General features: G+C 38.8%; 1 protein-coding gene across 1 annotated transcript in view; it reads right to left on the bottom strand.

The window, feature by feature from the left end:
- Positions 1–19633, bottom strand: part of LOC125917513 (sushi, von Willebrand factor type A, EGF and pentraxin domain-containing protein 1) — a 97370-nt gene that overhangs the window by 56734 nt on the left and 21003 nt on the right. Inside the window, exons 10-19 of the mRNA XM_049623697.1 lie at positions 16964–17125; positions 16467–16558; positions 15299–15395; positions 13309–13422; positions 12146–12259; positions 11154–11355; positions 7724–7881; positions 6669–6870; positions 4682–4857; positions 1090–1214 (exon numbers count right to left, since the gene is read on the bottom strand). Of these exons, the coding sequence (XP_049479654.1) occupies positions 1090–1214; positions 4682–4857; positions 6669–6870; positions 7724–7881; positions 11154–11355; positions 12146–12259; positions 13309–13422; positions 15299–15395; positions 16467–16558; positions 16964–17125 (1442 nt within the window). The remainder of the gene's footprint in view (positions 1–1089; positions 1215–4681; positions 4858–6668; positions 6871–7723; positions 7882–11153; positions 11356–12145; positions 12260–13308; positions 13423–15298; positions 15396–16466; positions 16559–16963; positions 17126–19633) is intronic.

Raw genomic sequence — 19633 nt, 5'->3', positions numbered from 1 at the left:
CTGAAAGTTTAAACACACGTCTTTAGATCAACCTTACTTGTCTCAATGTGACAGAGTTATTATGTCTTAATTTAGTCCTACTGAAAACACTCACAGATTTTAGCGGGGAGGGTAAAGGGAAGGAGGCTTTTGTACAGTATGATTTCAGGGGTAACAGGTAAGCCTCTTCCCTCCCTCTCTCTCCTCCACCCCATCATTCCTTCTCCCAAATACATCAGTTGCCAGAAATCCTGAAATTCTACACATAGAATTTCTCGTGTAAAGCTTCACAGTTTGTGGAAGCGTTGTAGAGGTTCCCCATTCCTCATCCTCCTGTTTTCTATCTCTGATTGAGAGGCGGGTAAACTGAGGTCTAGGCAAGTTCTGCCACTGTAATAAGGGCAGACATTTATGAAGCCCTTGCTCTGCGCCAAACAAGACCATGACTGTATACGCCGTGTTGTGTTCGATCCTGCCGAAACTCTACTATGTACTATGCTATTCGCTCATCTTTCACAGATAAGGAAACTGAAGCTTGCTTGTTCATCTTTCACAGATATGGAAAACTGAAGCTCAGAGAGATGGGGTAACACGTTCAAAATAATCACTACACGTCTGTGGTAGAACTGGGATTTGAACCCAGGCTTTTGGACTCCAGACTCCCACTCCTTGCCACTTCGAGTTTACTCCAGGCTTTTGGACTCTAGCTCATCTGTTAATCTCTATGCATGATCTTGTGCCAGCCCTCAATTTCTGCAACAGAGGAATTTGAAGCAGTATTCTCTACAATTTTGAAAGCGCCGAATCCTGACCACTAGACCACCAGGGGGTGTCCCTACAGTCCTGGAATTACAAGGCATCGTAAAATAATCATGTCTAATAAAACTTAAAAAACATCACTGAGAAACCGAAAAGGGGATTCGCTGAAAGTCACTGTAGATAACCTCTGCCTGGCTTAGTCTACGACCGTAGTAGCATCAAATGATCTCGGTGGTCAAGTTTGAAAACCCAGAGGTTGCAATAAGATATGGCATCATTAGTCTGTTCACAGTTGTACTAGGTTTGTACCTTTGTATCTCATTACTGTCATACACTGAAAATGCAATTGACCTGCTGTGGAGACAGGACATAGTCCCAGAGGTTCAGCTGGCTTATGGAGCCCACAAAAGACTCAGCTGGGTTGAATCCCTCTCCTTTTTTGTCTTGCTCTTGCCCAAGCACTAATGCACCACCACCTAAAGAGACAAGAGAAATAGGGAGGAAAATTGACCTTAATGTCTGTTAGTCTTGAAATGCCAAATTAATTAAAGCACTGCCAATATAAACGTATCAGGGAAAATTATTGAAAAGTCAAATTACCTACCTTTACTGTGTGTTTTACCAATAAGGAAAAATTCAGTATTTTATATAAAGCAACTTAGAACAGAGTCAGAGAAGGTTTAAATATTAGATTTACAAATATTTAACTATTAAGAACCACACATATACACAATATGCATGTAATATTTTGTGTCAACAGTAAGTCCTATTTTTCCTCCTTCTTCCGGGAAATTACCAGAAGCTTCCAGTAGCTGCCCTTTGTTTTCTTCTTAAGCCTACAGTGCTTACATTTCTATCACCAATTCCAAGGTAACTTCTACATTTGCCAGGCCTACCTAATCACCAAACTCAATGGGAAGTCTTTAATATTCTCCTCTGGTGATTTCACTGTATCATCCGTTGCGGTTGAACATTTCATTCTATTAAACTGTCCTTCCTAGACGCACTGGATGGTCTGTGTTTGCTCCTCCAGAGACACCTGCCACCCTTCTCATCTCTGCTTTGTGCCCCCAAAGGTTGACACCTATCGATGGCACCACCTGGCTGCCTTGTTCCTCTGGCTTCTGTTTATCCCTGGCCAATGGAAGGACCGGCCCAGGCAAGAAAGTGGGAGGAGAGAAAAGTTTAGTTTTCCTGGATGCCTTTGTCCCAGGCAAAAGTTGGAGGAGGCTGTTTTCCTCTATTGAATGTCATGGCTTCTGCTGGGTGATTTCTCTCTGGCCCTACAGGTTTGCCTAAGTTCTGGCAACAACTCCCACTCCTTGCCACTTTGAGTTTACTTCTTGTGCCATTCCATTGTTGCTAGTCATGGATGTTTTATTGTCATGTTTTGCTTCTCTGAATCCTGACCACGCCTTTGAAAACAGTCCCTTCCTTAAATTCTCGTCAGTTTACCCTCCTCGCGTGTGCTACCCTTCCTGCCAGGAGCCAGGCTGATTCCACTTGATGAACATAAAAGCATCTTCTCCTGGTTCTCCTCGAACCTTTCTGCTCATTCATCTCTCTTGTCTGCCTGCCTCTTAAGGTGCTGATGCACCCAGGCTTCCACCCCTGGCCTCCTTGCTCCTTCCTTCAACAATCTCCCCATCTAATCTTACTCGCCTGCCAATTGGTATGTGAAGAACCCCCTTTCAAGGCTTCCCAAACTATATCCTTTTCTTATAACAATAATCATTAAAAATTAATACATGCACAGAAGGAGATTGGGAAAAATAAAGCATAAGGAATTCTACTAACTCAGAAAAAAAACATTTAACAGTTTTGTGTATTTCCTTCTAGGATTTATTTTTATTATTTTTTTAGTATATTTGTATGTGTGGGAGAGAGAGATTTTAATACACACAACTAAGGATCATACTATATACAATGTTCGAATCTTGCTTTTCTTCTTTTTTAATTAATTAATTCATTTATAAATGTATATTTATTTCTTTTGAGAGAGAGAGTGAGTGGGAAAGGGGCAGAGAGAGAGCATCCCAAGCAGGCGCTGAGCTGTCAGCACAGAGCCTGATGCAGGGCTTGAACTCATGAACCATCAGATCATGACCTGAGCCAAAATCAAGAGCCGGACGCTCAACACTGAGCTAAAAAAGAATCTTGCTTTTCTTCTTCAACATGCTCTCATTTCACGAGTTTTAATGAATGTACAACAGTTCCTAATTTGCTTAATTAATTATTAACCATTTCTTATTGGATACTGGAGTTGTTTCCAAGTTTGGTGCTAAAGTTTCACTGAGATAAATATACTGATACATAAGCACTTATTCAGATCATTGATTATCTCCTTTAATCTGATTCCTGGTAGTTGAATTGTTGGTTGTATGCACAGGGTTTCTCTAAGGTTCTTGACGGAAGTTTCTAAAAGGCTTCCCAGAAAGGCTGTATCAATTTTCATATCAGCAATCTCTAACAGTGTCTGCCACGCTGAATCCTTGCCAATCACATCCCATCGTTAAAAACAACTCTGTCAGTTTGATATAAAATGGCAAAAGCCTATGTTTTTAGCTGCATGTATTCCTGTGATTAGAATTCAAACTCAGTATGTCTAAAATCAGATCTAAAATCTTACCTCACTCCTAACCTCTGCTCTGATAACTGTCCTTCTTCCTAGAATTCTTTTCTCAGCTAAGAGACTCTTCAATAGACCTAGTCACCCAAACTGAAGCCATCTATTCACTAAGCTCTGTCAGTTGGAGCTCTGCAGTATTTATGGACTCAAATTCATTTATACTGATGTGGGCAGACAACCATCTCCTTGGGTGGCTACTATTACAGTTTCCAGGTTTTATTCTCCTATTTCTTTAACCTACTTTCTCTTTTATCATGGTTTATTTTTTTTTAAAATATACAAATCCTTGGGGCGCCTGGGTGGCGCAGTCGGTTAAGCGTCCGACTTCAGCCAGGTCACGATCTCGCGGTCCGTGAGTTCGAGCCCTGTGTCAGGCTCTGGGCTGATGGCTCGGAGCCTGGAGCCTGTTTCCGATTCTGTGTCTCCCTCTCTCTCTGCCCCTCCCCCGTTCATGCTATGTCTCTCTCTGTCCCAAAAATAAATAAAAAGTTGAAAAAAAAAATTTAAAATATACAAATCCTTTTTTTTTTTTTTACCATAAAGGAAATACATGTTCATTATGAAATATGGGAAGAGAATAAAAAAGAAAATAAAAGCCACCTGCAATCCCACTATCCAGAGAAGAGATAGTTGAACATAAGAATACTTAAACACAAAAAGGAAACAGCACCCCACTTCACCTGATAATAATGCCACTTCCTGTTGAAACACTTTTAATTTTTCCTTATTTACTACAGGGAACCTCCAACCTTTCCTCTTCATATATGTCATAGAAGGATCCAGATAGAGCAAGCATATTGCCCCGTACAATACTGAGAACCCCATATCACCTAATACTTCTGCATTCCTTCAAGAAAAAACTCTCTGAATACCTTTTAAAAGGTACTTTCAGAAAAGAGTTTGAGTTCTATTTGAAAAAGGACATTAAAGAGATATACTATTACCAGTGCTCCAGTTTATATATTGGATTGTATACTACGTACATGATCGTGAAACTAAACAAGCAAATGAACACACCAGCAACTCCTCTCCTCCTTGGAAGACAGTTTAGTAGCCATCCATTGTTCCCTCAGCATGGATCTTGCTAGTCTTACTCTAAGTCCCCAGTCGCATTTCTTACACAGGGAGTCCCACAGCTCACCTAGGAAAAGCTTCTAATAATTCACAGTCTGGATAATCAGGGAGTAGAAATCGAGAGATAATTGTTGACCTTTGTGTAGAACCAAGGACAACAAAACCAGCAAACTTGATGTTCATCTAAGCACCCGCACGTCTGGCATCTAACAGAATTACATTCCTTTAGCTAAGACATACCAGGTATGGCTGAACCAACAGAGAGGCCCACACCACCGTCAGATAATTTCCCATCGATATAGACTTTCCAGGCTCCATTAGCACTTGTCCAAGTGATTGCAATATGATGCCAACTTCCATCATTCACAGAGGGACAGTCTGTTATCTTTTCCTTGCCATTCACATAAAGAACCCAGCTGTGAAAAGATTCCAGGCAATAGAGTCATCAGTCATATGTTGTAATCTCATCTGTAAGACATGTTGCTATTTTTCTTCTTTTTCTTTTTTTGTTCTTTAAGCACTTCCAGCAAAAACATTACTTCTTTTCTTCCATTTAGTCATATTTCATTGAGGCAGATTTGGTTTACAAATTATACTTTATCGCAGTTCAGTGAAAATTAATTTATGCTTCTTACACATGAAGGGGTAGGAAGAAGTCTTAGGATGATGTGAGAAGCTGATACAATGTGAGATAATTCACCGACTGTCTGTCCTGGAGACGGTGAATCAAGAATGGAAGGAATGAGAGTTGTACAAACGTCAGACTGGTTTCCTTCCTTCTGAATGGATGTTCCTAAGACCAGGAACAAGCTTCAGATGACTCTCAGAAAGAAGTTCTGTCTCTGGGCTGCTGAAGCTGTCACAGGGCAGACAACGTATGTCGCTCCAAAAGAAAGCATAATTGGCACTAAACAAAGGTGACCAACTACAAGAGGGTTCCAACAACCATGTCACTTTGGGGAATGTCAAAGATAATAAGCAGCTTAAAGTACACTATCTTCAAAAGCAATTGGAGAAAAAGAAAAAATTAGGGAAAACTCATAAGGAAGATAAGAATCCGTTAAATATCTCTTTCTGCATCTTCTTAGTCCCTATTTAAAGACGTTTGTGGAAAAAAATGGTATCTTTATAATATTAATTGTTTTCCCTTTGTGTTTTCCCCTTTTCCTTCTGCTATTCAAGGGGGTAACAGATTCTCTCTTTATATGTATTTTAACTCAGGAGAGTTTTGTTTTTTTTTTTTTTGCAAATACCTTGGATTTTGTTTCTGAAAGTTCAGGTCCACTAAGAAGAATAGGGTTTGAGGACAGGGCGATTTCCACCAGAATAGTGAGCGTCCCATGGACTGAGAGGGAAGGGAGCTCTGTGGGGCCGGCAACCTGCTCAGTAGCAACAGGACAGAAATTTGAGAGGATCAGACAGAGAAAGGACACCACAGAATCTGTCTAGATTGAAGGTAAGGATTCCACGCAGCAAAGAGCTGTGATTCTGAAGGAGCCATGGAAGCTGGGGCAGTTCACAGCTCAGTGGAGAGCAGTGTGGACAAAGGACCGATGAAAAAAGTCCTGGCCAAGTCTGTGGCTCTTTAACACAGCTCTGTGGGGTTTTGACAATCTGCAAAAATCTAAGGTAGGGAAGTGCTCAATAGAAAAAGAAGGCAGAGACAGCTGAGGATGGCCTTTCTGACAGCCCAGAGAGATGGGGCCCTGCAGTTGGAATTAATTGATCCAAAAGGAAATAAAGAAATATCATTTTGTACACCTGAACTTGTAGGTGGATTCATATTCAATATACGTGTCTCACATGGGTCAGTAATGTCACCGAAATCCTTCCACCCACAGAGGCTCTGATATGTGAAAGAAAGAGTGTCAGTGTTAAGAGTCAGAGTCTGAGACTTAGCTCTTCCACTCCCAAGGTGTAAGATTTTGGGCGAATCATTTAGTCCTTCTGAAACTTTGTTTTGCTACCTGTAAAATGAGTTCCTCAGGTCACTATGAAGATCAAATGAAGTGATACTCAGAAAAGAGCAAAACATAATACATGCAGAAGGTACTATCCCTGAAACTTTCTTACAGAACTTGCCCAAATGTTCTATTTGATTATTGTCACTCTGCTGTCCTGCTGGAGCACCTGACCCCCTTGTTCCTCTGTCCCCCATCCCCAGTGTCAGTTCTACCTGGTGCCGGGATAAGATCCAGAGTATGGCTTTCCTGATGGTTTTGCTTACCCATTATAATCGGTCAGGAGGAAGGTGTTGTCACTGCCATTCTCAACTGCATAGGAGATCGGTGTCCCATAGTTAGTGGTGTCAGAGGATTTCATCCAGAAGGTGCAGGTTACAGCATGGAGAGGTGGAAGCACCCCATCTAGCATGGCGTAGCCATAGATCCCCGAAACTTCAAAATCCAGGTTAAAACCTGAAGACTGGTCTGCAACAAATAAGAAAAGTGTGTGGCCCGTGGCACTTGGGAGGCATTTTTCAACTGTCTAAGGTGATCAGCAGATCATGTAATACTATTGTCAAAGCAGCCCGTTTCAGTAAATATGATGATCTGAGAAGCAGTTTCAACATTAAATATATATTATTTATAAAATATAGAACACGTTCTTTTAAATAAAATAATCAGTGGGTATCTAAGATAGGGAGAGCACTCAGTAGTGTCAGGAAGCAGAGAAATAGGGAATAGCTAGAAGGAGAGGTGGAATTGGGAAGTCAGTAAAGCTGGCATTTACTTAGAGACACTAAGGCATGTCTATATGCTGACGGGATGACTCCGCAGAACGGGGTAATTGATGCTGCAGGAGAGGAGGAGGGATAACTGCAAGGGCCACATTCCGCCTCTACTCAAGCCCCTAGTTCTTCCCTAGTTCATGAACAATTCAGCTCTGCCCCAATCCTGCATACCACACCCAACAAAACAAAAGTTCTACAGCTAAGAGACTCCAGCATCCCGAGAAAGCTGCTCGGCACCGATTCTCATTCGTGTCCACGGACTCTGAAACCAAGTCCTCCTAAATCAAGCGTCCTTTCTAAACATGTAGAATGTGAAGAGTTCTACTATGTTCCATTTTCTCTATTTCCCCGTTAAGCTTCAGTTTCCTCACCTTTGCCATGGGGGAGAATATTACCTCATCTGCTGGATGGCTATGAAGATTAAGTAAATTCAAAATGCTTAGCATAGGTTATGGTATGTAGATAGTGCTTGGAACAGGTAAAAATGGACACTTTTATGATATCAATAATTTTAGTGCTGTTATGAGTAACACTGAGTTCATATATACCTATTTCACACCTGCTGCCTGAAAATCCTGGCCGACATTTACAACTGTATGAGTTTAATTCATCCACACAGGTGGCCTGATTTCTACATGGGTTAGAATGACATTCATTGATGTTTAATTCACAGAATGGCCCCGTGAAGCCTGTTGCACATTGGCACCTGAAAGAAACAAAATGTTACTAACACATAGAAAGGCATCAGAAGAAGTCTCCCATCTATGACAATATTGTCTCAAAAGCCTTTGAAAACTGAAACTCATAGATACAGAGAACAGATGGGTGGTTGCCAGAGTGGAGGTGGGATGGCAGAAATGGGTGAATTGGGTTTTGTTTGTTTTTAGTTTAAATAAATTGGGTAAAATACTCTGAAATGCTGAAACATGTTCCACGTAAAAACAATACTTTGTTAGTCACCTTTATTTTTTCAGTTCCTTTGATTAAACCTCTTTAAGACAACATATATTTGGAGTGTTGTAGTAGCAAAAATAGTGTAGGAAGTAGGTCTGATCCAGTTGAAGTATTATGTACACACTGGGAGTTCTCTCCCCATAGAAGTGCTAGGAAAAAATATAAAAAGTTCACGTAGCATTCTAAAGCCTTTATATACATTAAACCAGTCTTTACTGGTTTAATGAAGTAGCATTATTATCATTCCCCTTTTACAGACGAGTAAACTGGCTCAGAGAGGTTGATCTGCCCAAGTTCCCTTGTTATTAAACAATGGAGTATCATTTTTAATTCATTAATTAATTAATATCATTTAAAAAGTTTTTATTTATTTATTTATTTTTTGAGAGACAGAGTGTGAGCGGGGGGCAGGGGCAGACAGAGGGAGACACAGAATTGGAAGCAGGCTCCAGGCTCTGAGGTGTCAGCACAGAGCCTGATGTGGGGCTGGAACCCACAAACTGTGAGATCATGACCTGAACTGAAGTCAGACGCTTAACCAACTGAGCCACCCAGGCGCCTCTGGAATAGGATTTTAAACTCAATCTAGTGCCTTGTTCTTAATCATCATGCCATACGGTCTCTGTGGTATGCAACAAATCATTTAAACCTGTCAGAATGGAAAATATATTTGGTAATGTCAAATGCTGATATAGGTGTCATGAAATGGGAAATCTCATATAGTGAGTAGAAATACAATTTGGGATTGTCAAGGGAAGTTGAGAGTTTGCATTCCCATAGTCTGTATATCCATTTCTACTTAATGTGCTCCAGGAAATCACTGCACCAGTGCACAAGGACACATGTAATGAATGTTCATAAGCATTATTTTAAATATTTATGAAAAGGAGAATGGGAAAATAAACCATGGTATAATCATTCACTGGAATACTAATCAGCAGTTAAAATAAATAAACTAGAGCCAAATGTATCAACCTTGACAACACATAATGTTGAGTGAAAACAAAACCTAAATTGCAAAAGGATATGTATAGTATAATACCAATTATGTAATATGTAAAATTATACTATATACTATTTATGTGGTAAAAAATGAAATCTGAATGAGAAAAATATTCACCAACTTCAGAATAGTGGTTACTATTGAGGAAAAAGAGGAGTGTGTGTGTGTGTGTGTGTGTGTGTGTGTGTGTGTATTGAAGGGACTCCAAAACTATCTTCAGAAGGTATTTCTTTAAAATAAAAGATGTGGGGGCCCCTGGGTGGCTCCATCGGTTAAGCATCCAACTGTTGATTTCAACTCAGGTCATGATCTCACAGTTCATGAGATTGAGCCCTGTGTCGAGCTCTGTGCTGACAGCGTGGAGCCTGCTTGAAATTCTCTCTCTCCCTCTTTCTGCCTCTCCCCTGTTCACGCATGCTCTCTAAATAAATAAAAAAAAAATAAATAAATAAATACATACATACATACATACATAAACATTAAAAAAAACCCAAAAGATGTGAATTAAATATGACAAAATGCTAAGGTTTGATAATTGCTGTGATGAGTGTGTGACTTTTATTGTTCTTGGTAACCTTCTGTATGTCTGAAATATTTAATTAAAAACGATCAGTCCAATACATGATAGTTAACATTGTTAGTTAACACGGGGACCTCTAAGAATAAATGGTGTTTCAGGGTTTAAGAAAAAATGTCAGTTGGAACTGTGGCGGGGTGGGGGGGGAATCTTTACGGAGTTCTCTCCATTTGGCAATAAATCTATTTTGGCTAGAATTTCACTCCTCTTTATCTGCCCATGTTTGACATCATCACGGCAGTCCAATATCCTTGTCTGTGAAACGGGTTCACTGTGGTGACAACTAACATTTCCTTGGAATTAGGAGAGTTTACCTTCACCTTTCCTCTATCTAGGATTTATACAGATTTGGTAATCAGCAATTGTTTTTGATGCTGGGGAGACTTTAGAACTCTGTGTTTATCTGGAAATTTCTCATTTCCTATGGGTAGGCACTATATGCCAGAAGATGTAAACAGCCTGTGAAAGATGAAGCTACACTGATAAGATTTCATTTCCACATAAAGAGTGAAAGTCTCACTGGCAGAATTTGCTTCCTATTTCTTCTGGATAGTGCCCTGGCTATTTTGTTGGGGGACAGTAACAAGGGGGTGGGTGGTGCTGAACCAGAAGAGGACTGGGAAATGCTGGAATTGGGGTAGAGTGTTTTTTTCTTTTAACTTTTATAAACTTACAGAGACAGTGGCATGTTGAGGACAATAAAGTTTCCTAAGATTCTGCAAGTAAGACGAGTTCTGTTTTTTGTATTTGTACTACAGAAGGCACACACCCTGCGTGGGTAACAGGATGAAATAGGGCAGACTTGATCACGATGAAGGAGAGTGTTGGTTTTCAAACGATACTCCACTGGCACCCCAAGAGCTGCCTCAGGAAGACAAAGTGTTTCTTCTCTACAAATACTACTGTTTCCGAACACAAAAGTTTGGTTTTTATTTATTTTTTTTTACTTGTTTACATTCATATTAGATTTCTTATGAAGCAAGGGTTACGAACTAAAAAAAAATGTTTGAAAACCACAGAGACTGTCGATTGGCCCTGTGACAGCATGATTGCACAATTTCTTTTGACTTTAGCTAGTGTAAAACCTCCAGCTAAAATATAAAACATTTAAAAATGAGGTTTTGTCTCGTGCTTCGGGTATTCGCTTCTGTGTTACTCTGTTTCCTTTGATCTTTTGACCTCCCAAGTATAGAATGGTGGTTTCCAAGTCTGGCTGTGCATTGGAATCACAGGGGAACTTAAAATATACAGGTTGCCTAGACTCTACCCCAGACTTAGTGAGTCAGAACCTCAGGTGGTGGGGAGAGTCTACTGTAGTCTATTCTTGGGCTAGAATTAGGGAAGGTCTGACTCGGGACTCACAGCAATACTCGGTAAAGACTGCAGAATGACTGAATGGTTAAGAAAATGAAAATAGTGCAAAGCACCAGACTTAGGGCTTTACCTGAAGCTACTGGCACCGTCTTTACAGGTAGCTCCATTTTTGCACGGTTGGCTGAGACACTCATCCATGTTTTTTTCACATCGGGTACCCAAAAACCCAGGAGGGCATTTGCACAAGAATCCCCCGACCTGATCTTCACAGACGGCATTATTTAAGCATGGGCTTGGCTGGCATTCATTGACTTCTGTTTCACAGTGCAGGCCTGGGGATGGAAGAGGACGAGGAAAGAGCCCAAATGTTAACCTTCTCGAAACCATGATCAAAGTGTTGACTCCTTGGAGGATGCTGCTCCTGAAGGAAGCAGGAGATTCCCTTCCTGGAAGGGAAGCTGTTAGAACTACTGGCCTGTCACACTGCTTTGAGATCCACTCCTGAATGAGCTTTGGCTTTTGTAAGTCATTTAAGCATTCTTTTTTCTTTTTTTTTTTTTGGTAATCTTCTTTTTATCTTAGAACTTTCTGAAGCTAACATTAGTAAGGGACATCTAATTGAGATCATGTTAAAAGATAAAACTAGCAAATTTAGTTCAAAATTTTACTGTTTCTTTGACCTTGCCCTTTTCCTTCACTGGTCATTTTTCTGGAAATTTCTCTTTATAAATTATATATACTACATCATTTTATTTAGCATCAATTTGCAATACGATCTTATACAATTTATTTCCGGTTCCTTCTTGAATGTTTATCTTAGCATAAAACTCTGGTCTTCTCTCTCTCTCTGTCTCCGTGTCTCCCTTTACACACACATACATATGCGTGCACACACACACACATTTTTCTAAACTGTTTGAAACTAAATTGCACCCTTGATGCCTTTTTACCCTGAAATACTTCAGGGTGAATTTCCTCAAAGGACTTTTGCTTAGATAATAATAGCACAGTTACAAAATCAGAAAGTCAATGTTAACATAGCATAATGTTAAAAAAAAATGTAGTACCTTGTGGTGCTTTGCAGGACTTTGAGACAATGAAGGAAAAATGGAAACATCTTACCTGTGTATCCTTTCACACAGGTGCAGTGATAGCCATCTAAGCCATCGATGCAGGTTCCTTTATTTAGACAAGGACTAGAGTTACACTCATTTATATTTTCTTCACATAGTTGACCTGCAGAGAATAACAGAATATTTTACCCAGAGAAAACCTGAAAGGAATTTAAGACTGATAGTTTTCAATCAAGCAAGCCATTCAGGTGTAAGAACAGAAGAATCAGAAATTGTGGCTAATATAGTTGTGAAAAATTGTTGCTCTTTGCCAAATATATTGCAGTAAAATGTTTTCTTCCATTCTACTTATTGCAAAACATTTCTAGCAGGAAATCTGGTATTTTCAGCATAGGACGGAAAATGATGACCGTGAATATCTTGCTTATTTATTTATTTTTATATTTATTTATAGTTAGGATGATAAGTGTGATCTGCTTTAAAAACTTTATATTATTTGTTAGTTGTTCACCTCTCTGTTGAATTTATTCCCCGAGTCCTTAAACATGACTTATTTATCTAGTAGTTGTAGGTTTGTACCCTTAAATGACATATATGATAACCCCACACCCAGCCCCTGGAAACTACTATTTGACACTCCGTTTCTGTGAGTTTGACTTTTTTAGATTCCATATATGAGTGAGATCATACAGTATGTCTTGTTCTGTCCAACTTATCTCATTTAGCATATGCCCTCCATTTTTGTCCGTGTTATTGCAAATGGCAGGATTTCCTTTTTTTTGTGGCTGAGTAACACTCCACTACATATAAATCGATCGCCTTTTATTTATCCATTCATCCCTTGAGATACACTTAAGCTTCCTTCCATATCTTGGCTATTGTGAACAATGCTACAATGAACAAATTTTCCAGACAGTGACTTCATTTCCTTTGGATAGATACCCAGCAGTGGAATTGCTGAATCATACAGTAGTTCTATTTTTAAGTTTTTGAGGAACCTCCATACTCTTTTCCATTAGAGGCTGCACCAGTTTACATTCCCACCAAGAAAGGCTCCCTCTTCTCCATGTGCTTGCCAAGACTGTTACCTCCTGTCTTTTGATGATAGCCATTCAAACAGGTGTAAGATGCTATTTGTGGTCTTGATTTCCAGCAATGAAATTTCAATGATTTCAATGTTTATACTGTAAAGACAGCAAACTCTCCTCTTACCTGTGTAACCAGATGGGCATTCACAAACGAACTGCCCAACTAGGTCTTTACAAATTCCACCGTTGAGACATGGCAGTGAGCTGCATTCATCAATGTCTGTTTCACACTTTAAGCCTAAAATGGAAACCAAACACTGAAGGACAATCAAAGGAAGGATTAACAGAAACAGAACCATGATCATTTAAAGACAATTCTCTCAATCATCTGAATTTATAGGGAGCGGTGGTGATGAAGAAAAGGGCAATATTCCTTAAGTGCTACTGTCTAGTTAAGTATTTAATGAAAGCACTGCCTCTTTCTAAAGAGATTTAAGATATCCTTATAAAAATACATAAAAGATAGAAAATCCCAAGTTAGAGGTTGGTGGTGGGAAGGGTGAGGGGGAAGACCTGGGAGCATAAAATGGAGTCAGAAATTAGCTTAACTCCAAAGTGAAAAGCACAGAGTCATATATACTTTCCACCAAGACCACTGGCTGAGAAGAGGGGGTGGGGCCAAGTCTTGCCAGATCTCAGCTCCTATACCAGGTGTTCTAGAGTGAGGATACATCTTTCCATAGGATGCACACAAGCTATCGGTGGGCTAGCTCTGCCAGAAACCCGTGTTCTTCCTCTACACCACTGGGTCTCAAAATGGTCCCTGGACCAATAGCATAAGCAATTACCTGGGAATGAGACAGAAATGCAAATGATCAAAACTTCCCTCGATCTACTGAAATCAGAAATTCTGGGTTAGGGTCCAGGACTCTGTGTTTTAAGAAGCCCTCCAAATGATTCCGATGCACATTAAAATTTGAGAACCACTGTTCTATATTACACCCTTGCTCAACCACCACTCACTTATAAAATTCTAGGATAAGATCCATTATTTCTTATGGAATGTTGGGACAAAATTTTTGTGAAAATTGAAACACACACACACACACACACACACACACACACACATACACCCAAGTTGAAATAAGTGGAATGCCATATTCTTTTTTTTTTTTAATTTTCTTTTTTTTAACGTTTATTTATTTTTGAAACAGAGAGAGACAGAGCATGAATAGGGGAGGGGCAGAGAGAGAGGGAGACACAGAATCAGAAGCAGGCTCCAGGCTCTGAGCCATCAGCCCAGAGCCCGACGCGGGGCTCGAACTCACGAACCGTGAGATCGTGACCTGAGCCGAAGTCGGACGCTTAACCGACTGAGCCACCCAGGCGCCCCTGGAATGCCATATTCTTGATAGGCCTGGGCTACGTTGTTTTCCAACTTTCCTTTTGTTCATTTTGTGGTGAATTCTTTTATTTCAATACCATTTTCCTCATTGAAAAGATATTTTATGTTGGCTTCATAAAAGTGGGGAAAAATGCAAAAACTACATTTCTAGGAGGAAATAGCAAACTATTTTAAATAAATTATAATTTTAAGATATAGTTCACTTCCCTCTCAAAAACTGTATTTCTGGACTGAACTAGAATGCAACTCAAAGTGCAAGAAAACATAATTCTTACATAATTCCTGCGTAATCAAGTTCAAAGCCATATTGTTTTTCCAGGCATAGCTTCCAGAAAGACAAAGCAACAAATCACAGCTATTCACAAAAACTTCCACTAGTGTGAGGCCAATGAGAGAAACTGGAGTTTGTTTAAAGATGTTTATGCTGGACAAATTGTTCTATGTTGAATATCATACATTTAATTTGTGTTAGAATGGAGCCTTGGCCATGGCCTCTGAAACTGCATTCCTATTTAAATTGTGAGTTATGATGTAACTTTTTCATAGAGAAGATGATTCGTTATTCTTCCTCCAAAATGTGCAAAGAAAACTGTAATTTGTAATTTATGCACTTTTTTCACCTTGGTTTATCAAGCCTAATCAAATTTTTGTGCATTGATACAGTCTAATGTATCTCACAGGGTTTATTTTTAGTGTCCCAGAGTCTGATATGCAAGTCACAATGATTTCATTCGAAACGTATATTAAAAGTTGCATTCCTCTATGTTACCTGTATATCCAGATGGACAGAGACAAACATAACCACGCCCAAGCTGTTGGCAGGTTCCACTATTATGGCAAGGGTTTAAAAAACATTCATGGAAAACCTACCGGGTGGCAAAAAAGAAATCTATCAGAGACAAAACAATCACTTCAAAGCAATCCTGACTAGGGAGTTTGATGTTTGCAGTGTTAGGTTCCTGTTTCTGGGTGAGTTCACGCAATGCTAGCTGGACTGTTGCCTGCATCATGTTGGTGCCTGCCACGTTGGACATATATGATATATATTATCCTTAAGTGATGTTCTAGTGTTTTCAAATGCTGCCTTCATGTTAGAAACCATCTGAGGTGTTTTAAAAGTACACAGGATAGGGCTCCCACCCAGACCAGCTAAATCAGAACCTCTGGAGGTTGGGGATCTGTGCATCATTGTGTTTTAAATTTGGCCAGAGGATTCTAATACTTCTCCAGGGTTGGTAGTCACTTCTCTGGTTATTACTACAAATTTCTATGTCTGCTGGGCTCAGTTTCAAATGTGGCTTATGAAGCCCTGACAAGTTTGGACGAGACTGCAGAAACTTGAAATAAGAAATACAACCTTAGTATCCTCCTTAAAAATACTTAGAGCCAAAGAATTTATCATGACATTGGGCAAGGTCTATTCAGAGTAATGGCTAAATCTACCAAACAATTTATCTAGTTATGTTCATGAGCTCTATCTCTTAATTTTTAAAAAACTATACCTTATTCCAATAAACAATCTCTTTTTTTCTCTGACAAAAATTTTAACTAATTTTCATGAAAGTTGAGTAACTCTTCCTGCCAATCAGAAAAAAGGCCTTTGGCTAAACCAAATGCCCCTTACTCAAATGATGGGTTATGCTTGTGATAAGTATTAGTTATTAGTGAATTTAGAGGTTCCCCTTACCCACACATTCTCGATGCCAGACATTGCTGGGGAAAATTCCCAATTTTTGGTACTCAGAATTTCTGATACTGCATTTTTTAAAGTTCTTATTAGAAGTCACAAGTAAATACTATTATTCATTGACAATATCCATGAGACGATTACTTAAGGTTTCAAATCTGGCAATTTCCCCGAGTGTGGCATGTAAAATGACATCATGTTTTCCAAACATTCCACTGGAGAAGATTCTAGAAGTATAAAAGGGACTTGCCTGACTGCTGACTTCATAGTTCTTTTTGATATGTCCAGGAGAAGTAAGGGGCACTACACTTTCCTCTGCTGCTGAGAAAGTTGAACTAAAACCTAATAAGATTAATAAGAAAACATTAGATTTTCCAATTAGTGTGCCGTAGATATTGCCAGTAAGTAGACTCTACCTAAATATGATAGTCAATATTCTGGTTATCAAAGTGGGTAAAGTCACACATATTTTGTTTTAGTAACAGTAAAAAAGAGACCATACAGTTGGATGGCATATATAACTAAATCCTAGACTCTTAGAGAGAGATGTGGAAGTTATCAAGTTCAATGCTCCCAAAATAAGAATCTTTGAGTCACTGTCATCAAAAAGCCCCCCAAAGGACAATTTAGCAAGTCCCGACACCTACATCCACTGAGAATAGTAATATTCGGAATCACGGCTACCACAAGACAAACACAAGTCTCCAACATGCGCGATTACGTAAGAAATGAAGTGTATTTTCTTACTGGAGCAGTCGGTGATCGATCCGGCACCGGAGGAGGCTGTAGTTCCATAAAAGGGACAAGATAAGCAGAAGGACTTCCCTGGATTGGGTTGGTAGTAGTCTCGAGGACACGGGTAACAGGGTGCTAATCCAGAACGAGAGAATTCTCCTACTGGACAAGGTACTGCACGGGTAAAAACAAAGCATTTGTGAGTCGGAAGCAACATGCTCTATTTTGAAAAGAAGTACATCAACCTTCAGTCGTAAGAAAGCTACTGAATTGTGAAAATATTCTCTTGCACATATCTACTGCTTGCACTATGCTATCACCCAAACATTCTGTTGTTTCCCCCCTCTCTTAACAACACACATTAACTCAATAAAAATTTGAATTGACCTTGTAATATTGTATTCTGATTTTTCTACTTTACATTATATCCTAAGCATTTCCCAAATCATCCTCCAACTTGCTAACCAGCATGGTTTTTAAGAAAAGAAAAATATTATATGCCATTGACAGACCATAAACGATCTAACATTTCCTCTACTACTGGCCATTTAGGTTGCTTTTCTTTGTTAGCTATTATAAATATTGCTGATGTGAAATTTGCTACATAAACTTATGTATACAGCTCTGATTATTTCCTTGGGATAATAGTTGAATCTGAACAGCTGAATTTGAGTCGTTGAATCTATAGATCTAAAGATAATGGAAAATGTAAAGCCATTAATACAGAATGTCAAATCCTTAACAAAATAAATACATAAAAAAGATTCTAACTTACAGCCCCATCAGTAGTGTATGGAATTGCTCTTACTACGCACTCATCACTACTGATAATGATCACTTAAGTATTTTTTCAATTTGAAAGTGAAAATGGAATTGCACTGTTATTTGAATTTACATTTTGATGATGATTTAAGTTGCTTTTTTCATGTTATTAGATATTTTATTTCTCCTGTATAGTTATCCATGATTTATGGTATTTATGGGGAAGGGTCTTTTTTTTTTTTTTTTTTTTTTACTTTTAAACCTCTTAATGTCATTTTGTGTTAGACATGCTTTTTATAAACAACATCCAGTTGAATATTGCCATTTATCCAAATCTTGCTAATTGGTGGGACGGTAACCAAACAAGAAATAGCTTCAAATATGACATGAACTTGCATTTTCTTCAATAAATTTTGGTTGCATTTGGCAGAGGGAAGATGGGGCAGACTAGCCACGACTAAATCTTTGGGTTGGGATTTTAGATTGTGACCCAAAGATGAATTCATCCAGAGCATGTTCTTATGTGAACTGACTGGTGTCATGTGCATGAGTCCTAAAACCATTACAAACTGAGGAAACCACTAAAATTATCAAGACGTGTCTGCATAAATTTAAATATAGAAGAACACAAGGAAGTAGCTTTGGGGAATCTCAGCATACTTTCCATTTAGGTTTTGGGTTTTTGTTAATAAAAATCAGTACGGCAGAAATAACTAGCAATATGACTGAAAAATTTAGAAATGCACTTGAGGCTCAACGGAGCAGGATATTCTGGGTAATGACATCTCTTTTTTATTGGTATGACAATAAACATTAAATAAGCAATAAAGCATTTGCGGTCATCTCAAGAGGTTTAGGTCAAAGTTTTTAAGCAGAAACAGCCAGTCACATCTTTTGCAAAAGTGCTCCTTTACACACCCTCTGACAAAAAGTCAGGAATCAAATCAAGAGATGGCAGAAGATATCATAGATATTAATGCTTATTTAGAAACAAATATTCTCAATACATTTGTTATATTAAAACTTTAAATTGTAAGTATCTTAGTGAAACAAGATACTTGTTATAACAAAAACATTTGTATATTAAAACTTCAAACTATAAATACCTTTGCTCACCAAGAATAAATTAATCTATTCTTTGTTGCTAGATCTCAGAGTTCTAGACAGGGCTTTGCACAAACATATTATAAAGTTGCTGAGTTTAAAATGGGTTTTCTGAATGTCAAGTTTCCAAAAAAATTATCATCTATTTGGAAAAGGTACCTCCAAACAGCTAATCACAGTAGTTAATTGGAGGCATGGATCTTCCACCAATAAAGGTATAAAACTCTGCTTCAGAGGATATAGGAGTGTGTATGATAAGGTAAAAATATAAATTCTGTCAGTGAAACCAAGATGCTGTGATGAATTAAACTGTTTTGCACATACATTTTTTTCAGCACCTTACCTTCAAAAGAAAAAAAGACTACACCCCTAGAAACTGACAGCATGCCAAAAATTATACTCATATGCAATAATAATAAAATCTTAAGATTAAAAATCAGCAAGTCAGTTGGCTTTTCAAAACAGTGATGTTTATATTTGGCTTTTTTTTTAACGTTTATTGACTTATTTGAGAGACAGTGAGAAAGTGCAAATGGGGGAGTGGCAGAGAGAGGAGAGGCAGAACCCCAAGCAGGCTCTGTGTTGCCAGCGCAGAGCCTGACATGGGGCTTGAACTGACAAAACGGCAAGATCATGACCTGAGCTGAAACCAAGAATGAGATGCTTAACCAACCGAGTCACCCAGGTGCCCCTATACTTTGCTTTTTGGCACAGAAAATGTGAATTTTCATGTGAAAATGAGCTTAAATTATATTCCAAAGGGAGACAGTTGTCATCAGAAATATACTTTCCAGGAGTGGACAGTCAGTACTTAAT

The sequence above is a fragment of the Panthera uncia genome, unplaced genomic scaffold, assembly GCF_023721935.1.
Source record: "Panthera uncia isolate 11264 unplaced genomic scaffold, Puncia_PCG_1.0 HiC_scaffold_195, whole genome shotgun sequence".
In the NCBI taxonomy this organism is placed as follows: Eukaryota; Metazoa; Chordata; class Mammalia; order Carnivora; family Felidae; genus Panthera; species Panthera uncia.
The sequence above is the reverse complement of the archived record's forward strand: the minus strand, read 5'-3'. Positions and strand labels throughout refer to the sequence as shown.